At 38.6% G+C, this 27273-nt stretch overlaps 1 protein-coding gene across 1 annotated transcript in view; it reads right to left on the bottom strand.

Moving 5' to 3' along the window:
* CRHR1 (corticotropin releasing hormone receptor 1) overlaps positions 1 to 27273 on the bottom strand; it is a 109483-nt gene that overhangs the window by 37291 nt on the left and 44919 nt on the right. Inside the window, exons 2-3 of the mRNA XM_074224392.1 lie at positions 16190 to 16274; positions 1302 to 1421 (exon numbers count right to left, since the gene is read on the bottom strand). Coding sequence (XP_074080493.1) covers positions 1302 to 1421; positions 16190 to 16274 — 205 coding nt within the window. The remainder of the gene's footprint in view (positions 1 to 1301; positions 1422 to 16189; positions 16275 to 27273) is intronic.

Here is a 27273-nt window from a genome sequence, read left to right as displayed (position 1 = left end):
AATCTAATGTGAGGCACAAAGTTCTCCAATTTCTCCCTAGACCAGGGGTATGTGATTTTGTTATTTTTTTTTAAATTTCTGAAACTATTTTTCAAAATAATTTATTTCTTTTGTAAAAGTAGATATTTTATTTTATACATTATAGACTTCACCAGACTTCCAAAGGGGTCCATCACCTAAAGGGGGTTCACAAAATGTACCTAGATCCTGCAGTAGTTTGTGGAAGATCTATGCATTTTACTATCACCTCAACTAAAGGAAGGGTTGAGGGAACCCAGTCTGAAATCATGTGCTTGGACTAAAGTCCCCCTCCCATGACAGAGGAAACCTGACCCCCAGAACTCTATGCTCCAGATCCCAGTTCTATCCCTAATGTGGCCCTTATTCTGCTACCCTGCATCTACTGCTCTATAGATAGACGAGAACTGTGAAACATAGAGAGATACAAGCAAATTAATTCTGAAAGAAACAGGTGGTAGAACAATGCATCAACATCTCCAGCAAGGAACTGTAAAGCCCTGAGACATGGGGCCAGAGAGGAGAGAGGCAGGGACTTCAAGCATCAGGTGTCTGAGATGGCTTGGTGCCAATCCACCCCTCCCTATTCACCAATAGTTGGCAAATAATAACAGCTGACATTAATAAAGGGCTAGGGGATTTACGAAGTGCCCTCCTCACAAGAACACTGTTATTCTTCTCACTTTACAGCTAAGGAAACTAAATCCGAGAAGTTAAATGTATTATCTATAATCAGAGGGTCATGGGTTTTAGAGACCTTGGAGGTCATCTAGTTCAATTTTTTCATTTTTTTACAGATGAGGGAACTGAGGCAAGATAAGTTAAGTGACTTGTGGTGACATTAAACCCTAGGAATTGAGACTCCAAACCAGTTTTCATTCTATTATATGTTACTTCCCACTATCTGAGAATAGTTCTTTCCTTTTCCCCTCCTTCCTTTAATTTCCCTACCCACTTTAGCATACAAACTGTTGCACTTAAGAGGTAGGAAATTACAATGTCACATGGGTAGTGAATTATAAAACTTGAATTTGAATTTAGATCTGGATAGTACCTATCTGAAGCAGGACTCAAACTCAGGTCTTTTAATTATACATCCAGTTGACTTTCCATTAGCTTTTTGTAGGTATCAAGGTTCTGATATGGCCCTAGAACTCTCAGGTCTCTTTTTCAGCATAATGCATTATTTTCCCCTCTACTTCTCACCATTCCATCCTCCCTCCTAACAGTGAACAAGTTTCTCTATCTCCCTCCTACCTTATCTTCCAAAAGTAGGATCTTACTTGTTGTGTTATAGCGGACGCCATAGAAGTAGGCAGGACAGGGCCGTACCACGAGCTGGCCAGCTGCACTCCGAGGCCAGCAGGTCCCAATGAGGTCAATGGAGGAATTGCACTGGAGCCCTGGGGGAAGGAGAGAGAAAGAGAAAGAGAGGAAATGAGGTAGATCTTAGTCCTCCCTTATCCTTCCCCAGTCCTTTTATCTATTCAAAGAAGGTAGAATAACAAATAGTACCTTTCACACTATACTCATCCTGCCCTTTCTCCCCAACACTCTCCTTCACAAGGAGAGACACTAAAGGAAAGCATCAAGGTGGGAAAGAACAAGAGGAAAGGATAGTGACCAGGCTAGAGCAAGAAGCCAAGCTGATTAGTACAGATTTGGGGATTAAGATTGTGTGTGTGTGTGTGTGTGTGTGTGTGTGTGTGTGTGTGTGTGTACAGAACCAGGAGTGCATTGTGCATAGTAATAGCAACATTGTACAATGATCAGTTATGAATGACTGCTATTCTCAGTAACACAATGATTTGAGACAATTGCAAAGGACTCATGATGGAAAATGCTATTCACCTCCAGAGAAAGAACTGACTGAGTCTGAATGCAGATGGAAGAAAATACTATTTTCACTTTATTTTTTTCATATTTTTTCTTTTGGTCAGTTTCTTCTTTTATAACATGACTAATATGGAAAGATGTTTTACATGATTTTACATATATAACCTCTATTATTACCATCTTAGGGAGGAAGTGGAGAGAAGAAAATTTGAAACTCAACTTTTTTTAAATGAGGAATGTTAAAATTTGTCTTTCTATGTAACTGAAAAAAAATAATTTTTTTAAAAGAGAAAAAAGGATATGTGCTGGGGAAGAAGGCATTGTGCCCTCAAGGGAGAGATTTAAATGCTAGATTACAGCATAGAAATTTGAGGTGAGTAGCCATAGGGAGTCATTTGTGCTCTTGAGCAAAGAGACAAGGAAACTGAGGCAGTAAATCATTCTAGGTTAAAGGGAATAATTTTTTTTTAGTTTTTTTTGCAAGGCAAATGGGATTAAGTGGCTTGCCCAAGGCCATACAGCTCGGTAATTATTAAGTGTCTGAGATCGAATTTGAACTCAGGTTCTCCTGACTCCAGAGCCAGTGCTCTATCCACTGTGCCACTGAGTCATCCCTAAAGGGAATAATTAAAAGCTGTTAAGATCTTCTGCTGTCATTTTAGAGGAAGGTTGAACATTTCCTCAGGCAGCAAGCTCTATAGCCTGAGGCCCATTCCCCCTTCTCCTCCAGTCTTCTAACTGGTGACTTTAATACATTGGTGAGATTTGTACTCCTTATAGCTTTATGCAAGTCCAGATTTCCTTGGCCTCTTGCCCAAATTTACATAACTATGTCATGGGGAAAACAGCTATCTCTACCAATACATGTCTACATAAAAATTACTAAACTTTCAGTTAGGCAAAGCATTTATCTAGTTTCTGAGGTATCTTCAAAGAGCATTGCACTAAACACCATAGGGAAACAGGGGGCCATCTCCAATTGTCCTAATTTATCATTAATTGTCACTGACTCAGGAGGAGAAAGTGAGACTGGTGACTTTACATACTTCCCCTACTTAAATCCAATTCCCTTGCATGTCATGGCAACAGTTCTCTCTGTTTCCTGGAGAGCAAAGGACAAACAACAACAACAGGGAAACATGTCACACACAAAGTAATAATACCTCACATTTCCTCTACACTCAAAGGCCTATAAAAGATGAACTGTAGAGTAATATTTTGTCCATTCAACAGATGAGAATAGAAGCTGAGGGCAAACTAAAGGGCAATGGGCACATGATGGTCATGAAAAGTTCACAAAACATTGCAACAAAAAAACAATAAAGGTTAATGGGTGTAAAGTATATCATTTGAGAAATATTGAGAAATCTAATGTGCTGAAAAGAAAGTAAGCAATAACCATTGGAAAACCAATATACTGCCATTATATCCTTAAGGTATCAAAAGGACTTGAGGAAGACCTCCAGGATACTGAGTAGACATTTTCTTAACTTGGTTGTTAACTTTTAGTGTCTTACTCTTTGTGACCTCTTTTGGGGTTTTCTTGGCAAAGGTCCTTTTCCAGTTCATTTTTTACAAATGAGAAAACTGATGAAAAAAGACACTTAAGTTATTGTCTAAAATCATATTTTAACTTAGACTTTCCTGATTCCAGGACCAGTCCTCCATCCACTACATCATCTAGCTGTCCTTACGGGAAGTCAAAGATCAGAATCATAAAGAATGTGTCATGACAAGGACTAGTCACATCAATGAGGTACTGTTATTACTGGAGACTGAGAGTGCAAATGCTGAGAAGTTTAAGGTCACCCAGTTAATAACTGGTATAGCTGGGACTTTAATGTTGGTCTGTTCAGAATGGATGAAAGCTGAGTCACCAACTTGCTTCCCATTCTGGAGTTGACCCAGACACAGATGCACTACTCTATTCTATCTAGTTATGACCCTACCTACCTAAGGTGAAACACTTCCCAGTCAAGCCCCAGAGCTTATTTAATAAAGGTAGTTGCTAGCACCCAGGGACTGGCATAGATACAGATTAACGTGTGGAGGAGTCAGGAGTAAATGAGAGAAAGTAACTGTTTCAGTATTAATAACCAATCCTTACTCTTAGGCTCTGTTCAAGACTATATCTCAATTATTTTTCTTAAATTAGCCCTTTCCAACCAGGATCACTTAGGAAACAGAACAGACTTATATTGGCTTCTTTTCTGGGCTGATCCCAGGACAGCTCTGAACAATGCTTGTACCACATTAGTTTTTATTTTCTAATAAAAGTTATTCATAGGACACAGAAAAACTAGGGTTGGAAGGGCTACTCCTCTGAGTAAAGTAGTTTCATTAGCAGAAAATTATAAGATCATTTAAGGAAGTCTAATTGCTGGTTTATTGCATAGTGGGATTCCCATCCTTTCCAAAGACTTGGCTGGGGAGGCCACCCTTCTGAGTTTTATCTTGCCTCTTAGAAACAGTGTCTACTTTGGGTAGGGACAGGCCACACTGCCTAACAAATAGTAGCACAAAGTCAATGGTGTGAATGATTAGAAAAAAGCATTTGAAGTGGATTGAACAAGGTTTCAGTTCAAATCTTGACTCTGATATTTACTGACTGTAGGACTAGACTAATTTATTTCACTTCCCTGAAGATGTTTACTCTTCTATGAAGTGAAGATAATAACAAGAACTGCCTACTTGACAAAGTTATTGTGAGCCTCAAATGAGATAACACAGTAGTCTGATAATGATAATGATAAATAGAGATAATTTTCCTGTATAGATTGCAGGTAGATAGACAGATAAATAGATCCATTCCCTGAATAGATGGTAGATAGATAGGTAGATAGATACATAGATAGATACATAGATCAGATAGATAGATAGATAGATAGACAGATAGATAGATAGATAGATAGATGACAGACATAGGAATAGATTAGATAGATATATAATATCAGCTTCAATAGCCTTTCTATCAGACTATGAATATATTATTAATATATGAATTATGAATATAATTGCTGTATCTTTGAAGGGGAATATATCCCAAAGGGACTAAAGAAAGAAGAAAAGGACCCATATGTATTAAAATATCTGTAGCAGTTCTTTTTATAATGGCAAAGAACTGGAAATTTAGGAGATGTTTATCAATTGGAGAATGTTGAACTAGTTTTAGTATGTGATTATAATAGAATAATATTTAATATAATAATATTGTGCTAATGGTTTCAGAAAAAACCTGGAAAGATTTGTATGAACTGATGCAAAATGAAATGAGCAGAACCAGAACAATTTATACAGAAACAGCAATATTATAAAAGACAAGCAACTTTAAAAGACTTAGCTTTCTGATCAACACAGTGACCAAGCAGAACTGACTCATAATTAAACATGCAATCTACCTTCAGATAGATAACTAATAGTTTATTAGTTCATAGACTATTAGTCTTTACATAGTGGGTGAAAACTGAGTCAACAACTTGCTTTCCCATTCTGGAGCTGACCCACTGCACTACTCTATTCTATCTAGTTATGTCCCTACCTATCTAAGATGAAACACCTCTCAATCAAGCCCCAGAGCTTAATAAGGGTCAATTGCTAGCACCCAGGGACTGGCATAATGAAGTATATTTTCTTTTCTTTATTTCTCTTTTTTCTTTCCTTTCTTCATTCTTCCCTTCTTTCCCTCTTCTTTCTATATGACTATTGTGGGCATTGTTTTGCATATCTATACATGTTTGCCCAGCATTTAGAATTTTTTGTCTTCTCAATGATTGGGGGAGAGAGAGAAATATGGGACTAAAAATAAAATAAAATAAAATTTTTAAAAATTCACTCTTCCACCCACAGAATATAATCTCTTGTTTTGGTAGGAGAGTACGCCTCTGATTTTGGAGAAAATACTTTGCAATTATTGTTTTTGTGATATCATTTGAGTAAATGACTTTGCTAAAGAAAATAAGGTTTTGGGGAAGCTAGGTGGTGCAGTGGATAAAGCACTGGCTCTGGAGTCAGGAGGACCTGAGTTCAAATTTGACCTCAGACACTTAATAATTATCTAGCTGTGTGGCCTTGGGCAAGCCACTTAACCCCATTGCCTTGCAAAAAAAACCCCCTACAAAAACCCCTTAGAAAATAAGGTTTTAATTTTGTGAGACTGAGTTTGATTATTATCACAGAGAGACTTAGCCATGAAAGAGAGAAACTGAGTGAAATGGAAAGAACTAAGAGAACTTCTTTCTTGGGATAACTTTTAACTTTTGTGAAGAAATACAATGGAGGGAATTCTTGAGAAGAGACTTCACTGGCATCTTGAAAGAATTAAATGGGAGGTCTGTGTTTCCTGAATTGAAAAGTCAGGAGTAATAATTGTTAGAGATGACTTTGGCTATGATCTTTCTTAGAGATGATCTTTGTAAACAATTATTTTTATAATAATATTTGTTTCTTGCATTGTTAATAAATCTAATCACCAGTAAACTTAATAAGTACTGAAGTCTAAGTAATTAATGGGGATGATATATAGAGATTAAAAAAAGTTTGTAGGAAAAGAGGTCTCTCTATTTAATATTTAATAGACTAAATGGTGACCCAGAGAAATATCTTTTTAATGAGAAATATCTTTTAGATTTAGGAATTTGTAAGGAAATATAAGAAAATATCCTTTAATTGCTTTTGAACCAAGGTGAGAATAAATAAAGAAAATGAGTCAGTAGATAGATTGGCAGAGAAGAGAACAATCAATACTGATCATTCAGTGAGCTGGAATTTTGGAAACAGTTGAACTTCTAATTCTTTTGAAACTAACTTTTTGATTATGGAAGCTTCAGGTCAAGTAGGAATGGAGGGTAGCATCATGAAACATGTTTTGGGGGGATGAGGGGACAAATGGACCCTATCAGTAATCCTAAATCTCATGATATGCACATTGCCTTACTCTCTCATCTGTGCAGTAGAAAAAACATGACCTCAGAGCTTAGAATTTAAGAGATGATGAGAAGGGACTAAGTCACAGCAGACAATTCTCTAGTCTCTCCGTGATAAGACTCTATATAGAAACTCCATAGCTTCTCTTAGCTGCCTGATCCCTTTTCACTTTAAGATATTTGACTTTAGTTTTGACTGAATTTTATTTGCTTTACACTTAAGTTGATTTCCTTTTATATATTTCCCTGTGAACATGGTGAACAACTTCTTACAACCTTCTCATAAAAATCCAAATGCTGACTTAAAGACATTAAGTAAGTCATTTTGGAGTCTTCTAGTCTCTGCATTAGCTGATCTTGGTCTCAGTTTGACCTCTAGGTACCATCACCAAATCCCCATCTAGGTAAGTCAAAAACAAAGCGGGAATAATTACCAGGTGCAGCCAAAGAAAGACCCAGGACTGTGTATCTAGCTGGGTTAGATAGGGTGATTAATTGACTTCTCTGGTTCTCCGCCTCTTTGGAAAGAGGACACTAGAAAATATGGATATCTTGGGCAAGACTAAACCAAGAGCTTGCCATGGTTGAACCTAAACTCACAATTGGTCTATGGATCTGAGGAATGTGTGAGTGTAATAACCAATATTTGCTTGTCTTAAAGAAAGAAGTGAATAATAGGCAGCTACTGTTGATTGGCCCTTGACCCCAATCATTGAATCATTGAATCATGGACAGGTAAAATATAAAGGGACTTTAAAGATCATCTAAGTCATCTAATTTTACAGAGATCCAATAATCTTTCTATTATGCATATCTAGTCTTTTTTTCCCCCCTCATTTTCCTCATTTTTTTCTGGCTCTTCCCTGGTTTCTCCGCAAAGGTCATTTGCTTTTGTTCCCTTCCATCTCCATTGCAGACATGCAAGATATATGGAGGTGACAGGGGAAATGAGATGCCAACATTGTTTTTTTGACCTTTACATTCAGATTCTAGAAAATCCTTTAGGGAATGTCTGCATAAGAGATTGGGAGGGGTGAGAAGAATGGAGTAATGAATGCTAAGTAGAACCAATGAATAGGAAATTCATCCTTCCCACCCCCATCTGATAGTGTACACAGTTCCTATTGGACAAAGCAGCAGGTCCCAGAAATGGGCAACAAGAATCTTTTGTAAGGAGTTTGAGGGGGTTCTTTGGTACAAGTTCACATTGCATGAAAGGTATTGAGGCTGTATTACCTTGGCTGTATCACTTCTTATTGAACCTTAACTTCATTTTCTATAAAATGAAGGAATTGGTTTAGGTCACCTGAAAGGTCATTTTCAGCTGTAAATCTGTATGTAGAACTTATCAAGAGAGATATTTATTGAGGAAAGGAGGGTGAAGCCAGAAAGAGAACAAATGTATATATGTGACCACAGAAAAGGAGATATAAATTAAGAATGACAACTGGGATTAGCTATGGGAATTCCTTTTGAATGTGAAAAAATATAAGAATTGTGCTTAACAAGAAAAGAGAAAAATGGGGGAGAGAGAGAGAGAGAGAGAGAGAGAGAGAGAGAGAGAGAGAGAGAGAGATGGAATAATGGAGGTAGCAGGGCACAGACAAAATAAGTCTGTAAGCAGCATTTTGGATGACATTGTCATGAGGTATAGGGAGTTGAAACATACCTCTGTTTTGCAGGATGTCTGATCACCTTCCCATTGCTTCCCCTCTTCTCATCTCATTTACATCCCACCTCCCAAACATCCTGGGATGCAGCTCCTGGCTAACTCAGCACCTTCCATTAAGAAGGGTTTCCTTTAATGAGCCCTCTGGGCAGACCACTGCAGCTGCTTGCAGCTCATACACAAGGATTTCAAAATGTTGCGCATAAACACATCAGCCATCTCCTGACTTCCTCCCCTCTGGATAGTCTAAACCCTGCTCCTTTGACAGAATGGGGAGTTGGTAGAGATTGAGAGATCTTCAGAAGGGTCGGTAACTGCTGATTAGGCAGTGGACAGAGCCAGGAACCAGCTCAGTGGTACCATCTGAATAGCACGGAAGACAGGGCAGACAGAAAGCAGTTCTTTGAAGGAGGGAACTGAGACTACAGAGGAGTGGGGTGGAAGAAAGGAAGGAAAGAAGAAAAGGAAAAAGACAGAAGAGAGGAGAGAAAGGAGGGAAGGAATGAAAGAAGGAAGGAAGGAAAGAAGGAGTGAGGGAGAGAGAGAGAAGAAAAGAATGAAAGAAGGAAATGAGAAGAGAGGGAAAGAATGAAGGAAAGAAGGAAACAAGGGAGGAAGAAAAAAGGAGAAATGAAGGAAAGAAGAAATGAAGGAAAGAAGAAATGAAGTAAAGGAAAAAGAAAACAAGGGAGGAAGAAGGGAAGAATGAAGAAAGGAAGAGAAATGAAAGTGAGGGAATAAAACAAAGAAAAAAGGAGGGAAGGGAGAAAGAAGGGGAGATTGAAGGAATGAAGGAAAGAAAGAAAGCAAGGGAAGAAGGAGGGGGAATGAAGAAAGGAAGGGAGAAAGGAGGGAGAAAGGAGGGAGAGAATGAAGGAAAAGAAGAAGGAATGAAGCAAGGGAGGGAGGGAAGAAGGAAGGAGAAAAGGAAGAAAGGTAAATTATAGTTAGGAGGGAAGAGGAGGAGGAAAAATACAGGAAAGGAAAAGGAGAAAGAAATTGAGGGAGACAGATGGAAATGGTGACTGAGATGAAAAAAAACCATAGGGAGACAAAGAGATATGCAAGATATCTAAGACTAGGTGCAGAGACAGAGGAGTCAAAATGGATGTAGAGATATGGAATAGGGGAAGGGTAGGGCAAGAAGAGACTGATTAGTTAAACCTGAATATCACAGGGGAAAAGCTAATTTCCTTCTCTGCTGAGAAACTGCAGGATTCCATTGTTTGTCTGGAAATGCCTTGGAAAACAGGACAAAGCCCTGTGGTGATAAATATATTTTCCCCACATTCCCAAATCACAGGGTTGTGATGGGTACTTTAGCCCCCCCCCCCAATATTCCTAGTTTTAAAGGAATGTTTCAGGAATGAAAAATAAAACTCAAACAACCTTGCAAATAAGCCTCCCATTCTTAGAAGTCCACAAAACCCTCCACCAGTTCCATCCCAATCCTCATCACAGCCAAAAGGAAGATATATTGGGTCCAGTGAAACCCTTCCCGGGGGTCTGCTGCTGTTTCAAAACATATCTGCTCACACCAAACTAGTGTTGGTTAAGGTAGGCCTGTGATGAGCAGTGTGCAGATAGATATGACCTTCTTGGCTTCCTTTCTTTATGGTACTCTTTGATCTAATTTCTTAGAGACTATTCTCTTTTCCTCACATATAACTCCTATCTCCATGCTCTTCCAGTGGCCATCCCTCCTGCTTGGAATGCTCTTCCTCTTTATATATGCCTCTTAGAGCCCTTTTCTTTCAAGAAGAAATTCAGGCACCATCTTCTACATGAAACCTTTTCTGATATCTCCAATTGAGAGTACCTTCCCTCTCAAACTATCTTTGTATTTAAATATATATATATATATATATACACACACACACACACATATATACACACACATATACACACATATGTGTACACATGTAGCATATATAACATGCATGCATGTTTTGTGTGTGTAAACATACATACATGTATCTATGTACATAAAAATAGAAAATTACTTTATATTTATGCTGAAAATATTTTAATGTTGTCTCTTCCAATAAACTCATTGTAACTAGAGATTATTTCCTTTTTGTAATTTGTATCCTCATCATCAAGCAAATGCCTGATCAATTTTGTTTTTGTTCAGTAATTTCAGTTTTGACCAATTCTTTGTAACCCTATTTTTTTTTTTAACAAAGATACTAGAGTGATTTGCTTTTTTCTTTTCCAGCTCATTTTACAAATGAGAAACCGAGGAAAACATTAAATGACTTGCCCATGGTCACATAGCTAATAAGTGTTTGAAGTCAGAGTTGAACTCACAAAGATGAGTCTACCTGATTCCAAATATGGCATTCTATCCTCTGTATCATCTAGCTGCCCTGGTCTGACAAAAGTAGGTGCTTAATAAACACCTATTAGTTTATTGCTTGATTGGCTCCTTCCCCCAAACGCTCAGTGTCTTATCAGGTGGCAAGAGAGCATCCTACATACTACTGAATGCTAAAATAAGTTATGATCAAACTACTCTAATCCATGAGGCAGGTAGGTGATACAGTGGGTAAAGTGCTAGGCCTGGAGTCAGGAAGACTCATCTTCCAGGGTTCAGATTGACCTCAGACATTTGCTAGTTGTGTAATGAGTAACAGGCAGCTTGGATATAGACCACTAAACTGCATTTTCTCCTGTCTCGCAGTCATTGTTCCACCACTTTGCTGTGATCGAGTAGGCCAAGTGCACTTAGATCCTGGGTAAGTCACTAAGCCCTCTCTTTGCCTCATTTTTTCATCTTTAAAATGAACTGGAAGAAGAAAGGGCAAACTACTCTGTTATCTCTGCAAGAAAATCCCAAATGAGGTCATGAAGAGTTGGAGACAACTGAAATTACTAAATAACAATAATAACTCCAATCCATCCATTCAGGACTAGACTGAATAATTGAAAAGTTTTAACTTAATAATAATATTTTTAAAAATTAATTCAGTTTCATCACTTTTTGGAGCACAAAATTAGCTTTAAGTAATAACCCACCAAAGATGTTACTGAGATAGAGAAGAATCACTTTGAAAGTGGTATTTTTACTCTCTGCTATGAAAGTTATAAGAAAGCATTTCTATGTTATACAGTCCCACTTCAATTTTGTTTGCAAATGCAATTTTTGCTAGTCCCTTTTCTTCATAGGGAATAGAAAGGCAATCTTGAGCCTCCCATGCTATCATGAATTCCAAAGCAAAAGAAATAGAAGGAATGAATCATTTCCTCCTTATATCTGGTTCATCTTCTATCCCATGCTCCAAGATGGGAAACTGTATTTGGTATAAACATACATTTAAAAAATCAGTTAAGTTGAAAGTTTCCCTGAGTTTCAGAAAGCTACCAATTAGACCAACATTTAGTTTTCAAGCTCAAAGTTGTTCCTAACCCATCTAAATCTATCTATCTATCTATCTATCTATCTATCTACCTACCTATATCTTATTGTGACCAATGGCAAGGGAACAAGGCAATAAGATACCTGTGCCCCATTATCTGAGTGAGGACTGAAGCAAAATGGAAGCCAAGATCTTAATCCATCTGATTCTTTGCTTGAATTCTCTCTAAGATCTAAGAGGATCCTGCCCCTCATCAGGGCCCCAGAGGGTCCCCTGTGGGATTTTAAAAAATCATTCCCCTAAAAATATAGATCTCATAATCAAGTAGGAAAGATCTACCATTCATAGATAAGCTCTAGAACACTTTCAATGAGAATTACTTTACTCTCTAATAGCCTTCCAACCCCAAGAAAATGAATGAAATCCAATCCTACCTGGTATTCAATTCCCTCATAGTTGGATATTTAGGAAATGCTACCAAGTGAACTATTAGTATGACTGTCTTGCATTAGTCTTAGGATATCAGAAAATCATCTCCCCATGATGTGGTTCTATGAATCTGACCAGGGTCAATTCTTAGATTTCACATGGAGCCCAGAAATTCTGCCTTAGATTTTTTGTCTGCTCCCTGGATCAGGACTGTTTATCAGCAGCATTCTATTCCATATAGCATATAGTGAATACTCAGTCAGAGCTGACCAAGAGCACTTGGCCCAACTTGACCACAGCAAAGTGGTAGAACAATGTCTGTGAGAGGATAAAATGGACAGTTTAATGACCTATATCCAAACTATCTGTTACTCAGTGTCTCCCTATAGGGAATCTGTTCCAGGTTTTAGAGGTCAGACCAAAGGTCACAGACAGTGTTTGTTAATTCTAGTCCTACATTTTTACCCTTAACTGTCACCCTTAGCTGTTAGTAGAAAAGGTTCTGTTAATTTTTCCTAGTGATAGGAAAGCCTTAGGCTTTAGAAAAAGGAGAGAGAGGGCTAGGTGAGTGAACTTTAACCATGGCAATATATACAGTAGATAAGGGGGGTAATTCTGTCTCTGTCTCCTGGTTCTATGGGCACAGGGAATCTCTTCTTCACTATCCTACTCCTGGGATTCTTTGGTGATTAAATTGAATCACTGATTTCCCAAAAACTACCTCAAACACTACCACTCTTGGGGTAGTGAATTGGGAAGAATGTCCAGATAGTTCCTTTCATTGACAAGTTCCTCATCCACTAAGGATAGACTAGGCCTTCTAGATACATATGTCTACATCCAACATAACTGGATCTGATTAGTTTAGACAAATCATTTGTCTGAAATCAAAGAGTTGGACCTAATGACCTCCCAAGATCCTTTCCCAACTTAATCTGCAGAGGAAGCATAAAGTAGTGGGTAGATCACTGTGATTTTGAGACAGTAAGACCTGAATTCACATCCTGTCTCTCATACTCTGATGGACACTATATTTTCTTCTTTTTTGGTGTAAACAATTCCATCTTAGACCAAGCCTTCCTTTCAATGTTAAACAGATAGCTATGTCTAACTCCTATATTTTTGCTTTTCTTTACCCCAGTTTGTATGCAAAGATGAACAAAACAGAATATGCACCCTGTCTTGAATCCCTGAAGTCAAAAACACACTGGCAAATTAGAAAGTCTCTTTTCCTTCCCATGAACCACTGTTTCAAAGACCAGTGACTGACTTGTGAATGCACCATGATTATATATACCTTTCAGTATTCCATAAATACTGTGGAAAATGGTTCATATTTAGAAACCTACTACTTGCTTTTTCTCTGCCTTGAATTGTTATAATGGATGGAATAAAGATTTTTATTTGATTGTCTTCTAAATTGTGAGTAGTGGGCTTTCTTTTTCATTACAATACTTCATGCCTATGTGATCCTAGACAGGTCACTTGACCTCTCACAGTCTCAATTTCCTTGTGTGTAAAATGGGAATACAATTGCAAACCACTTCATAGATATCATTGAGAGTCAAAGAAAAGGTATATAAAATGCATTGTAAACTTTACAACTCTATGTAAATGTGAACTTATATAACACTCCATGGTTTTGATGCTGTTATTCTACAATTATATAATTTTATAATTTTGTGACCTATCTGGACTGTGCCAGATGGACAGATGAGCTCAAACTTCAGTCTATTTCCCAGTGGTGCTCTCCTTGGTCCTGGAATTTGCCATGTGAAAACAGGATGGGGACTCCCCACAGAAAGCATCAATGTCTTGGTGTCACTAGGTAGCCAGACTGACTATCCATCCATCTGTCAATGTCCCTCTCTTCTCCCCAAACTCTCCATCTGTCTTTCCCAGTGCCTATTTGTCTGGGCAGGTCTAGGAAAGGAGGAAGAAAAATGGCACTTGATCAGAGATTTCTGCAGAGGGTGATCGATCAGCACACCATAAAGCCAGTTTTGGATTGAGGGAGGAAAGCATTGGTGGGGGTGAGGTGAGGAGAGGGAGTAGGAAATATAAAGCACAGGGGAATGAATGCCATTTATCATCACCTCCAAGGACAGATGACACCTATGGCAGTAAGCTATGGAATAGACCTCTTTAGGGAGCAGAACAAATGAGTTAATGAAGCCTGAGCAGCCATTCTTTCTGTCATGGGTCACCAGGGCCATTCCTATTAGGAGGCCCCCATTTCCTAGAGGAGATCATTGATTCCAGTTCCTCTTCATACATGCCTGCCACGAGATAATTCTTATAATGCTCCTGCTTAATTCAAGAACCCTAACAGCTCCCTGTGCCCTGATATGTCTAATCCAAATTACCTGAGCTCCTGATGATTCTTTAAGTTCATCTCTTCCTTTTGTTACCCTGTAGCCACTCATCCAAACATAAATATCTGCTTGTTCATTCTCTGCAAACAACTTAGTAGATCCTTGCCTCCAAATTTTGCCTACATCATTTCCTCTTCCCTTGACTAGTGAAATGGGTTATCATTATCGTAGTTTTTTTCTGAGGCCAATTTTCTCCTCTAAAAAAATGGGAATGATACTTACACTATTGAACTTCCAAGATTGTTATAAGGATTGAATGTGAAATATAATGAGGAAGTCTTCCTAGATTAATCTCATTTCTAGTCTAAGAAATCCCTTATTTTACCTCCATACAACACTTACTTCTTTGATTAGCAGGAAAGGATTTTATACTTATTTATATTCTACTTTGAACTAATTGATGTGAAAATAAAAAAAGTTCAATTCAGAGATTGCCTCCATGATGTTTATCTTCATTTTGTCTAAGCTATTTCAGGTATGTACCTTCTGCTTTTCCTTCCCTCGGTTATCCTCCACTCCTCCCTTCAGACTATGGTCAAATTCTGTGTCTTCTTTATTCTGCTTTTCTCCCATCATAATGGGAACAGTGTTATCCCCATTGTAGGTATTCAAACAAAAATATTAAATAATAAGCTAAAATCCAAGCAAATAGTCCAAGAGGGTTTCAAGGGAGAATAGTCTTCTGACACCACTCCTCTCCTCCACTGCTCCCATCCTCCTTCTGATTCTAGATGGCATATTTCCCTTTTTCTCCCATCTGATACATAAACCCAATGCTCACTGCTGGGCACCCTTGTTTGAGATTAGGCAATCAGTATTAAATTCTATCGAATTTAATAGAAATGCAACTCTGACCATGATTTTCATGGAATGGAAAAGAAAACGTTTGATGCTTTGTGCTAAGTAGGGTGACAAATGCAGAGCATACAAATAGAAGCACATTCTAATTAGGGGAAACAACACATAAAAGAGGGTTCAGTTTCATATAGAACCAAGTGAAACTAAGGGTCCAGCAGGAGAAGCAAGGAAGGTGGTAAGACCCCATTGACCTTGGTGAGCAAGAGCAGGACAGGTGGTCTCTTGACCAATGACTCGTGGAAAGAGAGTAGTGACCTAAGAATCAAAGTGGAATGAGGTTTTGGGTTACTTTTGATAGAGATAGTGGGGAGGGAGATCAGCAGCATCCAGGCTGGAACTGGGGTGAGGAAGAGAAAGGGTTCTCAAAAGGCCTGTTTTTGATAATTAGTAAGATGGGGTAATGCCTCAGCATGGGCAAAAAGAAGAGATAGACTTAGAGAGTTATCAAGGCTTCAGTAGATGGCCTGTATATTTGAATTAGATACCTTAGACAACGAGGAATAATATCAGGATTCTTGAATCTTGGAGGGACATAATAAAAATGGCACTGGAGAAGATATTTTTCTGATATTTCTGTATGAAAAGAAATAGAATCAGGGAATTTCTCTAAGAAATAGAGGGCTAACTGGGGTGGTTTTTGTGCTATTGTTTCTCCAATTCTAGTGCATGCTGTTAAGGAGTAGTTGGGGGAAAGGGAGGAAGAGGATGCCTCTGGGTACTCACCAGTGGTGTTGTTGACTAAGGATAAGCTCTCACAGTACTGATCCTGGAGTGAGGCTGAGACTGGTGCAAGCCACAGAAGAAGGGCCTATGAGGGTCATGAGAAGACAGAAATATAGTTAGGATACTCCAACTATTCCCACAGAACCCACTCTGGATAAGGTAGCCAGAACTAGAATAGCATTGGATTTAGAGACAGAAGGAATCTCAGAGATTAATTAGTCCAATACCTTCATTTTACATATGAGCAAACACATTTTAGGAGAAGTGACACCCAGGGTCCCATAGACTTTAAGTGGCAGATCTGGAATTTGAACCTAAGTACTCTTGACTCCAAACTCAGGACTCATTCCACTATATCACATTGCCTCCAAACACTTAAATTCTATACATTCAAGCCAAAATGATGTAATTTCAAGTACAAAACAGTCAACTATCCTCCCTCCATTTCAAAAAGTGTCCCCAAAAGTCTAGCGGCTACTTGGACATGAAATTCCTAACTATGGTAAGGAAAGTAAATATCCTGCAATGAGCAGAAAACACAGCCCTAGATTTTCATTTCTTATAGGTCCTACAGCAACCTAATAGACATATTTCAAAAGATTAAGACTTGAATTGGGCTAGAGTTTTTGCTGGTGTTCATCATGTCTGACTTTTCATGACCCCATTTGGGGTTTTCTTGGCAGAGACACTAGAGTGGTTTGCTATTTCCTTCACCAGCTCATTTTACCAATCTGAGGTTAGACTTGAACTCAGGAAGAGGAGTTTTTTCCTGACTCCACGTCCCAACAGACTATCTACTATACCACCTATACCTGCCCATGGATTAGGGTAATTTGACTATAACTTACTTTGGCCTGCAGAGTCTGGTATAAAGGAAAGAGAGTCAAACTGCTATGAAGGGAAGCTGAAAGATCATTTGGAGTATATGTTCAGAATTCACACTCTTCTGTTTAGAAGGCCTGAGTTTAAATCCTGTATTTATTAATAATCATAGTAATGGCTAGCATTTAAAGAACACTTTAAGGTTTGAAAAGAACTTTACAAGTATTATATTATTTGAATTTCAGAACAACCCTAGAGGTAAGTTATTATCTTCATTTTACAGTTGAGAAAACTGAGATAGAGAGTGATTCAGTGACTTGCATGAGATTGTCTAGCTAGTAAATATCTGAGGCAATATTTGAACTCAGGCCTTCCTGATTCCAAATCTGGCATTGTATCCTTCTCTCTCTCAGGGTTTTTTGAGGTTCAAATGAGACAATGTTTATAAATCCTTGACCTAGTGTCTGGCACAAAGTAGGTGTTGGATTAATATTTGTTCACTTCCTTTTTTTCTTTTCCTTTCCTTTCTTCTTATTTTCCCCCTTTACTATCTTTTGTTCTTACATTAGAACCTTGCTTCTGTTCTGGTAGAAAGCTAGGGGTTGGGGCCTGTAGAAGGGAGTGTTACCACCAGACTGAAAGAGCCATACTTAGCATAGAGATTTTACTTGTGGGAGGTAGTGTGAAACAATGGAAAGAGCCCTAGACTTGGAGATAGAAAGTCTTAATTTAAATCTAGATGTTGGTACTTATTACCTGAGTGACCTTGGTCAGATAATTTCACTTCTAAGCCTCAGTTTCCTCATCTGTAAAATGGAGCTCATAACTGAAATGCTACCTTTAAAGTATTGAGAAGAAGGTGCTTTGTAGCTTGTGGGTTATGTCTTTAAATGGAAGTGATTCCTGGGGGGATAGCTAGGAATATTTACTCTTCATGTCTCTTCCAAGATTTAGGACTAAACTATGATGCTGAAATAGCCATTAAATCCCCCTTTCCAGAAGAATTATGTTTACTGAATTGAATTTCAGACCAGGTCCCATCAGAGAGTCAAAAGAGCAAACTAAATTCTCCTGGCTCTGCTATTAATTAGTTGTGTGAAATTGGCCAAAGTATATCACCTCTCTGGGCCTTAGCTTCCTTATTCTAAAATGAGACCATATGGCCTTGGGAGTCCTTTCCACCTCTGACTTTATACGGTCTCTCCTCATTTGTACCTGGGCACAATGGGACTGGCCTATTTGCTTTCTTTATATTCCACTAAGGAAGCCCATTCAACTCTAGACCCTCAAATGAGCAAACAGTGTTCATAATCAGAGATGGGCAGAATCTCAAAAGCTACCTAATCCAATAGCTTTGCTTTTCAAATGAGGAAATACAGACTCAAGAAAAGTTCAATGACTTATCCAAGGTCATATAAGTAATAAGTAGCAGAGGCTGGATTTGAACTCAGATTGCCTGACATCAGAGCTGATGATGATCTTTCTATAGCACCACATTGTTTTCATCTCTCTCTGCACATATCCTTGTCTCTTCTCATTACACTCATATTTTCTTCCCCCAACTCATTTTCAGGGAGAGGAATTTTGACAGTTTTGCCCTTTGTTTTCATGCCTGAAATTCTGTCACTTTATAGCAATGCTTTCCCCCTCCCCAACTCTATCGTCTCCCAGAGCTCCACAGGGGAAATGAAGACTATTTCTAAAGAGTCTATCCTTCTGGGATTCCCTCCTTGTAGAACAGAGCAGCCCCACCCAGACAGGCAGGAAGAACTGAGTTCCTTCTGCTAATATTAGAGACTCATTACAGCTCAACCCTGCCCCTTCTCAGCTGCAGAGCTACTGCTCCAAGTCTCCCTTTAATTAGGCACTTCCCAGTGTGCTCACACATGCCCACCCTGCTCATTGGTGATAAATATGTGTGGGGGATCTGGGCTTGTGCTGCCTGCCTGCCTGTCCTAGGATTGCAGGGAATAGTTGTGTCCTCTTACTTATGGGGATCTCCTTGATACCCTGGATGCTGCTGAGCCCCCAGGGTAAAGAAAGATCAGATTATGGAGAAGCCCCAACTTGTTGCACCACAGTAAGGAGAGATGTGGGTAACAAGAACAGTGAGACAGGTACGTGTCTTTGTGAATTATGAATATAGGTTAAGGGGCATTATAAATTCTAGGCACAATACCAGAATGGAATACCCAGTCATCCTCAATTTAATTCAACAAGTATATATTAAGTGCCTACTGCATGTCAGACATTATGCTAGGTAATGGGGATATAGCAAAAAATGAGGAGTTTACATTTTAACTAAGAGAAACAATGTGTATATGTATATTTATGGATATGTATATACACAAACAGGAGAGTAAAACAGAAACCAACCCACCTTCCTGTAGAGCTCACCCCCATTGAGTGATGGACCTGTGTATTAGCCACTTATAGGAAAACAGGTGACTCAGTACTAAAAGGATTTGGTATTTTGGTATGCTACAGCAAACTATAGTTAGTTCCCCCCAATCCCAAGGTGTGAACATATTCTGCACACAAGTGAATTCAGAACTGAGAGGGATTCCACTGGTTCCAGATAAAAATCTTATCATAATATAGGCATATAGAAGTAGATAGGTAGCTAGGTAGAAAGAACACAGGGCTGGAGTCAAGAAGCAATGAGTTCAAATCCATTCTCAGACATATCCTAGGTGTGACCCTGAATTAGTTATGTAAATTCTGCAGTCTCTTTCCTTAGTTATAATACAGGGGTGACATCAGTAGTTATCTTGTGGGATTATTGTGAGGATCAAACCAATAAATTATAAAGCACTTAGCAGTGACTGGTACACAGTAGGTATGATATAAATGCCTTGTTAAATATTAGAAACTGTATATGAAATAATTTGTTGTGGGGGTCAGCAGCTTGGGGGAGATTAGGAAAGGCTTCATGTTTTCATTGAGTCTAGGAAAACTAAGAAGTAGAAGGGAGGGAAGGGCATTCCAAGCAAGAGAAATGGTCCTTTCAAAAATATCCAAAGAGGGAGATGGAATATCTGTGTGAGGAAAGCTAAGAAGATCATTTTGATTGGATTATAAAGTGCAAGAAAGGAAAAAATCTGTAATAAGGCTGGAGGGCTAAAGACAAATTATAAAAGAACTTTGGATGCCAAACAGAGGAGTTTTTAATTTTATCCTGGAGCCTAGGGGGAACCCCTGAAGATTTTTTATACAAGGGAGCTATATGATCTCATCTGGAATATCTCATCTCATTTGGAATATTATTTTGGCAACTTGGTGTAGGATGAAGCAGAGTGATGTTAAGAGGCTGCTAAAATGGTCCAGGTGAGAGATGTGATGAGACCATGCTCTCAAGGTGGGGACCCTGTCAGTGGGGAGATGAGAATGGATGTAAGAGATACTGTGAAGGAAGTAATTGCAAGACCTGGTAGTTGACTAGATATGGGAGTTAAGGGAGAATAAAGATCAGGGATGATTCTGAGGTTGGTAACCCGGGTGACTGGAAGGATAATGGTTTTCTCTATAGAAATAGGGACATTAGGAAGAGAATAGGTATTGGGAGAAATAGGAAGTTCTGCTTTAAATATGCTAAATTTAAAAAACCTTTGGGAAATCCAGTTGGAAATTTCCAAAAAGTAGATGGCAATATGGGAATAGAGTTCAAGAAGAGACTAGGGTAATTCTGGGAATTATATGCAAAGAGATGACAACTGAACATGTGGAAACTAATGAGATCATCAGAGGACATGTAAAGAAAGAAAAGAAAAAGGCTTAAACAAAGCCACAGGCTACATGGACAGTTGGGGACAGGGTAAGGATAATAAATGAGTAAAGGTGACAGAAAAGAAAGTTCCTACTAGGTGTAATGCATTTTGAATAACATCTAGTACTCTTTTCCTCCCTAAATTCCCAATTTTTAATTTTTATTCCTCCCTCAAAAAAATAACAAAAATAGTTGAATGGTCTTTTGTTGTTGGTTTAATTGACTGGTCAAAATGTTTTGACTGAACTTCATAGTCTATATTCTATAACTGAAATGGGTTCTGAAAAAATCTGTTTTGAGGCAGCCTGTACATACCATACTAATACCACCTCAGCTATGTAATTAGCACTCTATGATTATGCATATTGAAGTCAAGAACTAGGGGAACGAGATCAGGAGTGCTTTCTTCTCAAAGAGGAAAATAGAATTAGAAAAGAAAAATGCAGAAGCATTTGATACCAGAATGGATCCATGATAAATGAATGAAAAAACATTCATTGTTTACTAAATGTTATACTTTGTGCTAAGCACTGAGGACACAAATTAAAAAGAAAATGCATTTTATTCTACCTCTGAGGTGGTCACATAGTAATGGGGGAAAATGTTTCATGGCAAACATAGAAAGCTTTAATTTCAAGTCAAATGGTTAGGTTCCATGATGCTTACAGAGCAAGAGCAAAGCGGAAAGCAATTCACCTTATTTAATGTTATTTCCACTGATTAGAGTCATATCCTTTATGAAAGCGAATCATTTGGCACTAACTTTTTCCCCCAAGGGGTTCAGTAGCTCTGGTTGCTGAGGAGGTGGGGGCTACAGCACCTGAAGAGATATTGATCATATGGCCTTTAGGGTCCCTTCCAGTTGTAACTTTCTATGACTTCTCATAGATCCTACATTCTGAGAGGAAAGGGATTTATTTTAAGATTTATTTTACAAATGAAGAAAATAAGGCCTAGGAAAATTAAATGCCTTGCTCAAGGTAGTAATAAAGAAAGGATTGGAACTCAGAACTTCTGATATCAGAGTCAATACTTTATCTATAGTTCTCTCTGAATATACTCATGCCCCCTCTCATTATTCTCAAATTCTCCACTCATTTTCAGGGAAAGGAAAACTGGCCAGTTTTATCCTTTATTTTCAAGTCCTAAAATGCTAGAGAACTTCTGGTTCTGGAACAGCTAGGTAGCACAGTAGATAAAGTTTGGGCTGGGAGTTAGGAAGAGCTGAGTTTAAATCCAGCCTCAGCATTTACTAGCTGTATGACCCTGGGCCAGTCAGTTAACTGTTGTCCACTTCAGTTACCTCACCTGTAAAATGGAGTTAATAAATGTACCTATCTTCCAGGGTTATCATAAAGATCAAATGTAATAATAATTGTAGCAAAATCATATGAAATAATAATTGTAACACAGTACAGTGCCCCAACACATTGTAGTTTATTTGTTTTCCAGTTGTGTTCAATTCTTTGTGACTCCATTTGAAGTTTTCTTGGCAAAGATACTGGAATGGTTTGCCATTTCCTTCTTTAGCTCATTATACATATGAGGAAAGAGAGGCAAACAAGGTCAAATGACTTTCCCAGCGACACATGGTTAGTAATTGTCTAAGGCAGGATTTGAACTCAGGAAGATAGTCTTCTTGATTCCAGGCCTAACAGATTATCCACTACACCACTTACTGCTATTACCCCCTATTACATAATGGATATTAAATAAATATTAGTTGTTATTGTTACTAGTAATAATAACCTGACAATACCCACAGCACATATGAACCATTCACCTTTTGTTTCATTCTCAAATAATGACCAGTTTACCTCCTTTTTGGATCATTCATATGTACTATCTATTATTAAGGCAGGCCCATGTGATTCTCCTGCCCTAAGAAACTTCTAACATTTTATTAACCAGAAATTAAACATCATAGCCTTCATGGTTTTCCTCCATAGCAAATAATTCTAGTGTTTATCCTTATTTCATAAATGAAAAATTGAGTCAAAGAAGGATTTGCTTTCTTCCATTTGCTTCCTTTGGTTTCTGAACAGAGAGAAGAGTCTTTCTAAGAGTCTGCTGCCATAACAGAGAAAATCTATCCCCACCACACATTAGAAAATGTTAAATTCCTTTAGGGAGCCCTCAAATGATGGCACATCTAGAGTTCCTGCCAAGCTAGAAATATAAAAAAAAGACTTCCTGGACCTTGCACAAATACCTATCTTCTTTCCAGACCTAGGACTAGGTACAGGTAAGACAGGGAGCCAACAGTACAACACATGGAGGGTACAATTAGGGACAATTTTTCTCTTCATTTTTTTTTTTAGGCTTTTGCAAGGCCATGGGGTTAAATGACTTGCCCAAGGCCACACAGCTAGGTAATAATTGTCTGAGGCCGTATCTGAACTCAGATCTTCCTGACTCCAGAGCCAGTGCTCTATCCACTGCGCCACCTACCTGCCCCAGGGACACTTTTAATATTCATTTTTTTTTTTATAAAGGCACATTTTTCTGGCCAAAAAAATCCATGACCTGCAACCAAAGAAGTGGCACATGGTAATAATGAAGAACATATAGATAGCCTCTTAGAGGGGAGGTTTCCATTCTGAAACCATGTTCCAGAACACATTTTTTTGGTAGGGGGCCCTCCCTTTTGTCCTATTTGCATACATCTAAGGTCAGTATCAACCATGAGGAAATCTGTCAAAGTCCAGGCATAAAAACATTTGCAGGCTGTCTAGATGGCATAATCTGAGAGATTTTCAGTTTGACATATTCCCCCAGAGATTAATCCAACTACCTGTTATCCCACCCTTCTATTTCAAAGCCTTTTCAGTCTTCTTCTTCCTTGAGTTCAAATCCACTTTCAGACACTTCCTAACCATTACCCTGGGCTAGTCACTTAATTCTGTTTACCTTAGTTTCTTCATCTGTAAAATGAACTAAAGAAGGAAATGGAAAACCAGTCCAGTATCTTTGCCAAGAAAAATGTCAAGCAGGGTCATGAAGAGTCAGATATAATCTTCATGACTCCTTATTTAAAATAAATTACATTATTACAAATCTCAGAGTTGGAAAGACATTGATAGTCAAATAGTCCAATTCCATGAGTAAATAAAAATCCCTCTACAAACTCTATTAATATCTATACAGCATCCACAGGGTTATAGGGTATCTTGGAAGAGACTAGAAGAGAACAAATTTGGTTCAATAAACATTTATTTAGTGCCTTCTACAAGAAAGGTACAATGCTAGGTGCTTAAGAAACAAAGACAAGGATTACATAGTTCTTGTTCACAAGTAGCTGATATTGTGCTGGTGAGGAACTGAGGGATTCTGGGAGTAAGGGCAGAAAACCACATGTTTTACTAAGAATAACTAATAATTCAGCTAAGAAATAGAGGGTAATTTTAGGAAGAAGACACCACTAACAACTGGGTGAAGAAGGAATCAAGCAAGGCTATCCAGGAAAGGCAGGGAGAAGGGAAGATAAAAGGATACCAAAAGGACATGCATATTTTTGTTCCACAATGTTTGCTCCACAATGTTTAGTCCACTCCCAAAGACCAGAGAATGAACAAGCATTGGATTTAATAACAGGAAGAGTTGACATAGCACTTGTCAGCTTACACTTATGAGGGACATTGAGTCAATAGGATCTGAGATTGAATCCTGACTTAGACTCTTAGCTATGTGACCCTGGGCAAGTCATAACCATTCTCAGATTCAATTTCTGAGTCTGAAAACTGTGAGTGATAATGGCACCTATCCATCAGAGTTGTCCACAAAGGAGGAAGTTGAGACCCAGAGAGGAAAAATTCAGCTGGGTAAATTTCAGGCATCAATCATCATTGCTGAGTGAGTGAACATAACTAAAGGGCTTTCTAAACCCTAAAAAGCTATATAAAGAAAGGCAGTTTATATCCATTATTTTGCCTGATTCTCACAACAGTCTTAGAAGTAGTTTAAGTATTATGCCCATTTTATAGATGAGGAAACTAAGAACCACAATAGGGAGCTGATTTCCCCAAGGTCCAATACCTAGGTCAGTGGCAGGAACTGCAATCTGAGTCTTATTTCTTCAAGTCCATTCCTCCTATGTCTCTGGATTCATAAAAACACAGGGTGTCTATGATGAGGGAGAGGGGAGTGTGTCGAGGGATACAAAGAGAATTGAGAACAGGTCCCTGTGCTTTAGAAACTGAAAGGGACATATGACCACAGTAAGGCAAAGGCCAGCATCAACTAGCGAGAGGGGCACCAGATAGAGACCCAGAAGACCAGGATTCAAATCCCAGCACTGCTGTGTTTGACCCATGTGACCTTGGACAAATTACTTGACCTCTATGGGTCTCAGTTTTCCCAGCTGCGAAATGAAGGGGGTTTATGTAGACTAGATGATATTTAAGCTCCCTTTTAGCTCTGAGATCTTGTGATCTGAAAAAAGGTACAGTTTGATGGGAATTTGGGGGGGAGAGATGGGGGTGAGGGTTTGGGAGTGGGGATTGGAAGGTCCTGATCTGAATGAAGCCACTGATATTCCAGGGTTGTGCAGCTGCACCTGCCTCCTCCTGCCTCTGGCTGTCCCTTTAGTACAGCAAACAAGCATGGAGCTCAAGATTTCCAATGTGACTTTGGCATAAAGGTTAATCACTCCGAAAAATGCTTATTAGACACCATAAATAACTGCATTGCCAAAGCATGATTTGGTCTTTTAAGGCACAGCGATGAAATTTCATTGGGTGGGCTGATTTGGTAATTAACCTTTCAGGGATGGTCTGAAAGGGCAGAGTGAAGGGAGTCAGCAGAGAGAACACCTAGGGCTGCCTACCTCCTCAAAGGTTAATTAGAATCAAGAGGAGAGGAGGGACCTGGGGGAAGGGCCAGGCTGGCTAAGTTTGCTTCTGGTTTCATTTTTTTCTTTTTTGGTTACCCTCTCTTTCTAGGGACTAGCATTACTTCTGGGTTTGGGAGAGATTTCAGATCATCAGCCTGGGCAATCCATCTTGATCATCAAAAATGGAGGACAACATTGTCACTCCTTCATTATTCATTGTCATTCAACATACAAACTTGGTTTCCTCTTCTATAAAATGGGAGTAATAAAACCATAATACTAAGGTTGTTGTGAGGATCAGATGAGATGATATTTCTACAGTAAATTGTAGGTTCTATATAAATGTTAGTGATGATGATTGATGCCTGAAACTAGCCAGTTGCATTTTTCCTCTTTGAACCTCTATAAAATGGGGATAATAAGACTAAGATGCTTATTTCACAAGATTATCCAGTTAGAATTGATAAATATTTTTATGCCTACTAAATACAAAGTATTATGTTAGACACTGGAGCTACAAAGACAAAATAAAAAACGAATTTCTACCTTCAAAGAGTTTATATTCTATTGAAGTTAGAATAGTTTGGCATGAGAAATTACCAGCACTCCCTCTTCAACTGATTTCTTCTCTTCTCAGATGATGAAGGAAGGAAGGCAAGGGGCAGGTAAGAGAAAAAATGAGGTGTAAAGGAAGAACAAAAAAAGTGTCTATTCTCTTTATAAGATAGGGAGAAGTTCTTAGTCAAGCTTGATGAAAATATGGAGCATCTACTTATTAACCCTTACATTCTTTTGAAAAGCAAGATGCATTTTCTAAGGAACAGTAGAATCAGGAGACAACTCTGGAGGTATGATCATGGAAAATAAGGAAGAGAACCAGCCGAAGAACCTAACACTTGAGAGAACGTCATTTCTCATCTGGGTGGGGGGAGATAGGAGTAGAGGAGAATTTCTTTGCAGCCATAGGAGACTGCATAGTAGTCAAGGCAGGATCCATGTCTGAGGAATAGGATTGGGGTGGGGAGTTCATCAGTTTACAATTCATCAGTTTACAATTTTAGACCTTAAAATACTAGAACCTTGAAGTAGTCGTGGTGTCTGGTGACCCAATGTGCAATTGCAGGTTGAGGAATAGTTCCAGAAGGAGCATCATATAAGTAAATTTTTTAACAACATAATTTCGAGGGAGAGAGAGAGAGAGAGAGAGAGAGAGAGAGAGAGAGAGAGAGAGAGAGAGAGAGAGAGAGAGAGAGAGACTCTTTTTTGGGTTACAATATTAACAAGAGGCAAATTAGACACTTTTTCCAGGTCCAGTTATGGCATGGTCTCATAAATTTATCCTCAGTTTTGTGCCTTATATCCAATGAAGGACTTTTCTCTCAATGCAAAAATCTTGCCAACATATTCCTACTCCTAAAACAAGTGACAGACATTGACTCTGTCCAACCATGAGTAGGGAAGAGGAGAGTACTGAAAACATACTACCTTTCTTTCATCTTTGGACTGGAACTAAGTTTTAATGCTACAGAGACTCTCTCCAGTATCATTCCTGCCCTTTTCTAACCTTCCAATTAGAGAAGAAAAGGAAGAGATGCAAGATAATCCAGGGGTAGGGGAAATACATTAGCCAAACAAAAATTAGTTTGTGAGTTATGGCTATGTGCA

This window comes from Macrotis lagotis, chromosome 2 (assembly GCF_037893015.1).
Source record: "Macrotis lagotis isolate mMagLag1 chromosome 2, bilby.v1.9.chrom.fasta, whole genome shotgun sequence".
In the NCBI taxonomy this organism is placed as follows: Eukaryota; Metazoa; Chordata; class Mammalia; order Peramelemorphia; family Peramelidae; genus Macrotis; species Macrotis lagotis.
Note: the sequence above shows the minus strand (reverse complement) of the source record. Positions and strands in the feature narration are given on the sequence as shown.